At 43.7% G+C, this 9,607-nt stretch overlaps 1 protein-coding gene across 1 annotated transcript in view; it reads left to right on the top strand.

Annotated features, from left to right (window-relative positions):
* Nucleotides 1–5,002: 5,002 nt before the first annotated feature.
* LOC148056069 (uncharacterized) overlaps nucleotides 5,003–9,607 on the top strand; it is a 54,395-nt gene continuing 49,790 nt past the window's right edge. The window contains exons 1-2 of the mRNA XM_087754319.1: nucleotides 5,003–5,085; nucleotides 5,560–5,634. Coding sequence (XP_087610445.1) covers nucleotides 5,030–5,085; nucleotides 5,560–5,634 — 131 coding nt within the window. The 5' untranslated portion in view covers nucleotides 5,003–5,029. The remainder of the gene's footprint in view (nucleotides 5,086–5,559; nucleotides 5,635–9,607) is intronic.

The raw sequence follows: 9,607 nt of genomic DNA, 5'->3' as shown, positions 1-9,607 counted from the left end.
CACGGATTTCCCTGAAGTGATTCCCCCGGGAGAAAGCCACGTTAATACACTTCTCATTGGGATGCTGAAGACAACTGATGTTGGTTAAAAACTTTGGAATCTGCAGAAGAACATTTCTAGGGAATGGGATTATATCGCCAGGATTTATGATTTTATCTCCCCCATACCAGGTAGTATGGGGGAGAGAGAGATCATGTCCAGGGAGGAAATCTTATGGCCCGTGCACCTTTATGACAGCACAGCTGTACAAGGATTTTGCTGCGCCATTCAGCCCTTCCCAGAGTGGCCTGGATTCAGCAGTTTGGCTAGGTGCTGTATGCTACATGTCTTTGGGTGAGTGATTCACAAACTCCTTGAAGTCTCCAGCGAAGCCAGCAGGAGCACAGCTGCTTATATTTTTGTCTTGCTGTTTTCTTTTTCTTTGGGGTCAATCTTAAAATGAAACTTGCCTTGAGAAGCAGAGAGTAATGTGGGAGCCTTTCTGGTTCTGCACTTACTGGAATGGGTACAATCATTCATATTTTGCCCAAAACTCAGTGAAATAGCTGAGTATTTTCTATACAGCTGCCATGTCTAATCACACTTATTTGTGTTTGAATTTTGACGTATGGTTCCCATTTCTGGGAAGCCTTCATGCCATCTAATGGACACAACATTATTTTAAAATTGTGGACACAGGCAGAAACACTGCTTGACATTAGACTGATTCTGAAACAAGGTAACCCTATTTAGACTTAATTATGACCCCTTGAGGGGAGCTGGCATAAGAAGCCCTGAGAATATTTATAAAATTGGGATGTTAGTCCAAGGAACATTTATTGGGCTTGAAATAAGCCTGCTTCTTTTCTCTTTTCTCTTTTCTCTTTTCTCTTTTCTCTTTTCTCTTTTCTCTTTTCTCTTTTCTCTTTTCTCTTTTCTCTTTTCTCTTTTCTCTTTTCTCTTTTCTCTTTTCTCTTTTCTCTTTTCTCTTTTCTCTTTTCTTTTTTTTCAGTTTGAGAGGAACAAGTATAATTGAATTGGCAAAGCGTTCTCTCTGACGTTGATTTTTACAACTTTACCTTTTAGACAAAGTCTCACATGTTATTGATTTGAAAATTCATTGTGAATGTTTTAAGATCTGGTTTCTGTCTGCTCTGGGGAAGAGAAAGAACAACACGCAAAATAGTACAGTGTAAAGTACAGGTTAGGAGCAGAACAGGACATGTCACGTTTTCCTGCTTTTAAACCCAGCGTTTAGCTGTATGTGTTTCCAGAGTTTGTTGTTCCTGTTGACTTATTTCTCTCTGCAACTATGACAGTGATGACAGGGGCACAGGCTACCTCTAGACTAATTTATGTGCGTGCCCATGCCCACGCAGAGCTCCACTCTTCAGATGTCAGACAACTCTCGTAAGGGGGGGAAAATAGCAAGTCATCTTTGGAAAATATTCTCTTACTTTTGGTTTTAATTAGTGGTGCTCAATTACACGAAGGCAGTATTAACAGAAAGACCCCCACTGACTCTTTTGAGGTCTGGAGTATCACCTTGCACCAGAGGAAACCACATCTATATGGCAGCAATCTTTCCCTAGAGACTGAGAGTAGTCAGCTGTTAGAGATGGGTTTACACTTTGTCTCTCTTGAGTATTTGTTGTCTGTGATGCCTTATTTCCCCTCTGTGGTTTTTTTCCCAGGTGATGTTAAAATGGCACAGGACTGGACATAGAGCTGATATGTACATTGGACTGATACTGTTTAGGTAGGCATTAGGATATGGCTTGCCCGAGTGCTATTCAGTAATTCCTGAATTTGAATCATTCATTTTCTAAAATAACACTTCCCTATGCAGTGAATCACTTGTGACTCTACCCTTGTGATTGGGACCACAGGATGAACCGACTCAGAGACGCTGCAGCCTACTCAGGCCTTCCTATGTAACACAGCCTAGTCTCACGTTCTCATTGCCTCCCTATTCATGGTATTTGTGGTATTTCACAGCTATATTATCTTGTGGTGGCAATCAAGGGACAACACAATCGGAAATGAGTGTGCATTGGAGAGGTATGACATTATGAGATAATTTCTCCAATAGAGAGCAAGAATTGATCAGCACATGTGGATACTGGAGTTGAAGGGGACACCTGGGCTTGAAGAAATCCCATCAGGCTATATGTGTACAAAGGCAATGCCATGCAATCTCCAGGCCTCTCAGAGGCCTCCAGGCCTCTCAGGGCCCATAGTGTTTTATACATACATCTCAAGTTTATTTGCATTCTGGAAAGCTGCCCCAGGAATGTCTACAATCTGGCATGTAGCATATTACAGCCGCGTTGCTTAAAGCACCCTTCAGCCAGCAAATCCCACCCCATTCCTGTACAAAGACTCCTCTCTGCAGCCGCAGGCTCGGATGGGGCATAGTCTCCCACAGTGCAGATGTTTGCTCACCCTGCGTCTTCATCCCAGCAAGAGCGGCATACAGGCAGGCTCTGCAGGTTGTTTAACTGTGGGTGTATGGACCCCACCTGCGTCACCTGCAGCATCTTTTGTGGTGGAAGAAAGAGCCAGCAGATGAAGAACTCGCCACAACCCTCTATGGGGATTCTTTCTTTCCTCTGCTCCTTAGGCTCACTTGGGAAATAGGTGACCTGGAAACCTGGTAGCCAGTACTCAAAGCTGAGGTGAAGCCAGGCCACATTTCCTAGGTGACTCTTTGCAAAGAGGAACTGGTGCACGGACCTGCCTCAGGTGGCAGTGTCCATACAGTGTCCAGAAGAAGTACAGAACATGGTCTGAGAAGAAACAGAGGAAAACTGAGCAATACGGCCTCCCTAATTCACGCACCCACCCAGATGCCCAGGAGCTAACCTAAGTTCAAAGGGGTGCAGTGATTTTTTAAGCTGAATAGTTCTTCTCATTAGGGACCAAGGTAATTAATTGCTTCAGCAAAGAATGACATATACCGCACCACATTGCTTCCAGAAGTTGCTGATGCCCAGAAGCAAAGATAATACTACATTCCCTCTATTCTCCAGCCTCTCCCCTGAGCATTCACATCAGTAACAACCCATTAGATCTCAACACTGTTTCCAAGAAGTGTGGCTAAAACAGCATTTCTTTGGAGGTAACAAAAATAAATGGGACTCAAAAGAAAAGCAATTTACCTAGGAAACTCTGAGAGCTCCAAGCATCAGCATATCTCAGCTTTCTTGGGATTTTTTATTTTTATTCTGCATTTTCTAAATGGCATGGATTCAGTCCCTGTAGATGGGCCGTGACGGCGCACATCTGGTTTTATGGTTAAGGAAATAGCTGATTGAATCGATACACTCAGCACAGCTGACTGGAGTAAATAAAAGAAGATTTGAAGGAAGCCTTGTTTTCCCCTAGATGGATGAGTCCACCTTCAGTGCTGTTGCAACTGCCCTGGAGTCAGTGGAGTGACAGGAGGGGGGAAGAGCGGTCAGTGTATTTCTTCATGAACTGAGCTTGCTTTCTCTCTGTCCATCATAACTTTGGTTTTGTGAGAACATAGCTCTTAAAAAGCAGCAACCGTTTTCTGCCCGACTCACCACAGCCAGTAACAAAGAAAGCTGGCAGGCTGGGCCCTCTGCAGAGAGGTGGGACTGACCCATTGGGTAAATCGTTTCCATCACTGGGCTCCACGATCGCACCTAATGATTCTGCATAGAGCGATTGTCAAACAGGAGCTGCTTTGTTCTCACAAGCCCACGGGAAAGGACGGGGAAAATGGTAGGAGAAAACTGTGTGTCCAAAAGGGTAGCAGCGGGAGGTGTTGGGGGTTCAAACCTGGCGGCAAATCCTGGCTCAGTGTAAATGAACTGCAAAACTCCCACGGAGCCCCGGGGTTTTGGAGATCGCAGGCTTATGTTTCTCTGCTCCATCCTTTTGGGCAAGATACAACTGTAAAAATTCTCTGTGGGGACACGTGAAAAAAAGTCTCAATCACCTTTTGCAGTGATGGGGCAGCCAGAGAGTGGCACCTGAAGAGTTTGTGGGAATGCACGACGGACCCGACCTGTCAGGATGATCCCCTGGGTGGGCAAAAGGCTACAAGCACCAGTTACTGCTCTCTGTGTTTGCCAGGTGTGTATGAGATTCCCACAGGGCAAGTGGCTGGCTGTAACCATTCCAGCAACTTATCTTTAAGCTGATAATTGAAAGTAAGACACAGACCTTTAAAAAATACCTCCGTTTTATTTGTTGTCTTTGTTCTCCATGCGCAGACCATACACAGAGTCTTTCAGGCCCCTGTTTTCTTCCAAAGCCTGTATCGATCACAGCTGTGAAGTTATCGTCCTAGGAGTGGCTTTTCCCAGGCAGTGGGAAACTTATTTTCTTAGGCACCTCATTGTCACTTCATATTCTTGGGAACTACTTAAGAGCAGGATCTGTTAGCTTTATGACAAATCCCTTTATTTACATGGAGGGATGGCAGTTCTTGGTTTATTCCACTAAAACATTTCAGGAACAGCCTGCAAACATAAATACTGATGCAAGGTTCACTCCGAGCCATCCGCAGTGCTGTTCTGTCCCAGCTCTCACTGCTGCAGCCTGGATCACTTCCTACAGATGCAACCTGCACCTTGGGTTTTATCTTCTGTCCTTGCTGCAGCCAGGTCGCTGTCTCACTATAAAACCTAAGACAAGGCAGGTGGAGTTTTTTCCAATGCCTAGAGGCCGTTGGTGCTCTGCAGCCCTAAACCAGCACAGCTGGGCCTCGTTTAGCTAATTGGACCTCTCCAGAGAGGCCTCTTGAACAGTCTCTCATAGGTAATTCTAGTGCAAAGCTGTAGGTGCTCTCCACACCCAGGGAGGGCAGGGGCTTCCTCATGTATAATTACACTTCACTTACAAAGAGCACATGCAGAAATACAGATGCAACTTGTTTTGGACATGCAGCGATGTCTCTAGTTTCTGTCACGAAGAGCTTTTGGCTTACCCTTTGTTTAAAGTCTGTGTCACCTGAAGCCTGAGCAGCAGCCCGGCAAAGAAAGTGTTACCTGCCTGCTGTGCTCCACCCTGAGGGCTCATGTCCTGGAGGTGTGAAGCAAAGGTGTCAGTGGGAGCTGGGTTCCTGCGTGGAAGGTACTTGGCTGTGTGTTTGTTTAAAAACTTGGGTTTGAAGGGGAGTCTCTTCTTAGGTATTACTTTTAAGGCCTATGTTTAATAGCTGAAGTGCTTTGGAGTGTTTAGGGGGTGATGGAGACTATCGGGAGGCCCAGCAGAAGAGGAGCTGGTGCCCTGTGGCTGGCTCTGGTAAGAGTCCCTGTGTTTCTTGGTACTAATCAGACTGGGCTGCCTTCTCTCAGCTCCACCAGCCCTAAAGACTGGACTTAACCAGACTCCATCTCTGCACTATGAGAAGGGCAAATCAGGTTGTTAAATGGCATTAAAAACTCCAGAAATAACAGACCTGACAATTTTAAAAAGAAAAGATGAGCCTGAGCAATGGGTTGCCAGTCCTTCTGTAGGATTGTATGCAAGTGTGGAGTTTGTACGATGTCTGAGAAAACATAAGCCTGAGTTGATGTCATTTAGTAATACCTTTTTCTCCCCTAGAAGATACTCAGCTCTGGGAAGAGACATGGAGGAAATGTCTGACAGATTTGCACAACAGAGAGCAGCGCTTGCTTGGTAAGTGAACTTAGCAAAGGAGTGATGGGTGTCCTCACTGTGGCTGGTGCCGGGGAAGGTTAGTCTCTATTTGCTTCCTACGGCCTGTTTGCTACTGCATTTGCTCTCTGCATCTCTGCTCAGAGCATTTGGCCCAGTATTAAGAGAATGTATCTGCTATTAATGGAAATTGTGTTTTTGAGTGACTACCGAGGAACGAGTTTTCCAAGCTCTGCTAGTATTTCAGTGCGTGATCTGGAGCAAAACAGGCTGCCTCTCCGCACTTCGATTGATTACTTTTGAATAAAGTGGACTCTTCATGCTTGCCCACAGGGGTGTTAAAAAATGTAAAAAGTATTTGTAAATTAAAATGCTTGAATGAAAGGCTCTGGTATGTGTAATCGTAGAGTATCATGTTAAGTAGGAAAGCAAACTGTCAGGGGAGTTCCTGAGCCTAGCTTGTCTCACTTAAATAGACTTAATAAGCTCTGCTAGAATTGAAGAAAGGTTGCATTTAAACATATTTATTTGAATTTACATAAGCATACATCAAAGAGAAAATAATCCAGGCTCTTGGTTACTTCAGTCTAGTTTTTGATAGTTAATACTTCATCCTTTCCAGCATATCATAAAGTTCCTTTTCATGGTCTCAGAAGAACATAAGGAATTGAGTGAAAGGAGCTGAGCTTGTTACTCTGTGTGACTGTCTGGAGGTTCAACGTAGACCTCTGTCTGTGTTTCATTGGTTTTTCCATGTTCGTGTTATGTCTGACACTCCGGTACCCTTAGAAAGACAAATGACAAAGCCTCACGGAACAGTGGTACCTTGCTTGGCTTTACCTTTCACCACAAAGCAGTGACCTTGAGAAGGTAGGGGAAACTGCCACTTTGGGAATAGGTGGTCATTCAGTGGTCAGTGCAGGGCTGACCAACCATCTTGCCCTTTTGAGCTGCATTTTATGCTCTTGGTATGTGTGAGAGCAGAAAATGTGTGCTATGTACTCAAGGAGCTGGGAGTTATTAATGAGCAGGAGATGATGTGGGCTTCCTAGTGTCCCAGGGAAGCTGGGTGCCAAAGTGACCCTGGAGCGCAGGTATCTGTATGATCACCATCCCCAATAGCAGGAGTCTAGCAGCCCTGTCCTGGTTGGACTTATACTGCTGGTGAGTGGTGTGTAGCTAAGACTTGCACATTGGCCTGCCTTAATTAGGGCATTTTCCTTGAAAAGGAATATGTGTGTGTGTCTCTCTTGCTGGGAAATGACCAGAGCCCAATAATTTAATCTTCCTGTGTCTCAGTTTCCCAGCTAATAAAATAGGGCTGCTCATCCTGCTCCCCTCCACTTACACAAAGCTTTATCCCTCCTGACAGCGAGCATTATGCTCCAAGAACCAACCCTTACCACAGCCAACTTGTACATCTTGGGTGACGTGGTCCCATCCGAAAAGCCAAGAAGAGCCCTTGGCAATCGCAGTCGGAACTTAAAGGCCAGCCTGTGGTCAGAAACAAGAGCGTGTTTTGTTAATACAAGCTACAGCCAACTCTGCCAGCTGTTTCCACACTTTAGCAAGTGTTTCCTACTCAAATAGAGAAAATGGTTGATGGGAACTGAACCAGTTACAGCCATTCTAGCTAATAGCGAAGAGTTACACCCACGGAGAAGTTGAAAAAGACGCTAGATGTCTCCAATGCAGTATGTACCAAACTGCCAGATGTTTAGGATCCCTTAAGTCATCTAACAGGCTTTTTCAAGGCGATGTTACTCTTGAGTATCATGGCTCTCCTGAAAAAGCATTAAAGTGAACTAATTTTAGCTTTGAATTATGAGATTTTTCTCCAACAGAAGGTGTCCCTGAGGACACGAGGGTAGATTTTTATTTCCAAAATGTTGCCTTTGTATATTTTTAACGGATCATCTGGATGAAGTTCTAATGGCTGGTTAAGACTGTCTGATTTATAGCAACAGCTGTTCACCTTTGTAGATGGGAAGATTCTTGGAGATACAAAACACATTTATGAACTTGATATTCCACACCAAGGGTCAGGTTTTCTTGCCTCGTTTTTACACAGGTGTAAATCCAGATAGGCTCCTGTGAAGTCAATGAAATTGCTCCATGAAAGGCATGGAAATCAGAGTTGCAGGAAATGGCAGATCAGTTATTTCTTTCTCCAGCAGACTGAATTTTAGAGCCCACAGCAATTGGAAGTGATTAGGGTTAAGAAATGTGCCTAAGTAGTGATAGGGTGTTCCTGCTGAGTGATGGGGGAAAATGCTGATTCTTGCATGATGCCTGGGGAGCCGTTTCTTCATATGGCTGTAAAAGATGCCAATCAGAGCGCCCAAAATTAAGAAGTAGAAAAATGAAAGAATAATGAGAGGGGAGATACCTTGGGTGTCCTATCGTAGCTCTTTAATATTTTAATCCCTGTATTTGAAAAGGTAAGGTTCCTACTGCTGAGACTTCCCGAAAAAATTTCTTTAATTTTCAGTATTGAAGTCTGGAAAAATAGTTGACCACTCTACGTTAAAAAAAAAAAAAAAAAACAAACAAAAAAAAAAACAAACCAACCAAACAAAAAAATTTAAAAACTGCTTCCAGACAGTTGTATCAGCATATTTTTGTCATCTTCAGATCTTTTTATTATTTTATTTACATTTTGCCAAAAAAAAAAAAAGAGCTTCAGAATTCTCCGTGGCATTTTCTTGTTTTGGTTGAGCAGATACTTTTTTTGCTTTAAAAATAACAAAATGTTTTACAAAAAGAAAAGAAGTTAAGTGCCTCCAGATCCTACACAAGCTCCAACCCGAGCTTATCTTTGGGGACTTGCTTATGCTTTCTTAAGACAAAGTACTGCTGGAGCAGTAGTAACCAAATGAACAATCAAGGCCATATAACTTTATTATTACGAAATCTGCTGTATTTCACACATTCACACTCCTTCACTTCCAGCTACTCAATCCACCTCTGTTTTCCATAAAATACTCTTAAAGCTGAGCTGTTGATGCCAGCTCTGATCTAAAACGCTGTGATGATTGAGTGTCCTCCGTACTCCACTAAATGGAATAAATAACATTATTAATTCAGTATGCAATTGTCTGGCTTACTACACTGAGCTCAATATTTAATGTAATGTAATGGAGCTTTATGTCCAGCTACTGCATGCTTTCCCTTAATTTGCCTCTTCAGTCATCAGGCTGCAATAGCTTTGCTTAAGATATTGTTCCACCTGAAATGCAGAGAGGAAATTCCCCACTAAAACTGAGGGAGACATTAGACATGAGCAACTGTTTGGGTTCCCGGGGGAGGCTCGCAAGGCTCCAGACCATGTTAAGAATACAGGTGTGGACCATGTTGATGTCATGTCATAACTGTGGTAACTCAGGCTTGCTCCTGAGTGCATGTAAAGTGCTGGGGCTCATTCGGCTTAGGGTGGCCGTGTGGTCCTGAGTTTCTTGACGGACAAGGACAGAAGGTGCCTGAACTCCATTGACTTTAATGTAAACTCCCAGAGGATCTGCTAGAGGTAATGCTGTTGCTTTGGATGGATATTTGTCTGGCGCAGTTATAATGTGCAATCAAAAAGTGGAGTTAAATCAGAGACCTGGGATTCTTCCCAAATGAAAATCAATGGGATGAATTCACCCTGGTATCTTTTAAGCAGTCTGGATACAGAGCAAATTGTTCAGAGCTGGCTACTGTGTGCCAAAACCTGCAGCTGTATTCATCTAAAATATTCCAGCATAAGAAAAGGCAGTTCAGGATTATTCCCTGCTTTGTCTGGTTTAGATCTTAAACTCCTGAGGATAGGGGCTGCCTTGCGATGCCTGACGCTGGGGCCTTAATGTTGATCCAACCTATTCAGTGCAGTGATAATGAAATGAACTCTTCACAGTAGTTTTGTCTTGTTCTGTAGGCCTGAGCAATAGGCAATCCTCTTGTGTAAGGTTTCAGAGATTTGGCTCACAAAGCACCTGATGATGGAGTTTTATAG

Source organism: Nipponia nippon, unplaced genomic scaffold (genome assembly GCF_047370975.1).
Source record: "Nipponia nippon isolate SJK-2023a ecotype South Korea unplaced genomic scaffold, ASM4737097v1 scaffold_18, whole genome shotgun sequence".
Lineage (NCBI taxonomy): Eukaryota > Metazoa > Chordata > Aves > Pelecaniformes > Threskiornithidae > Nipponia > Nipponia nippon.
This window is presented reverse-complemented; position numbering and strand designations above follow the sequence as displayed.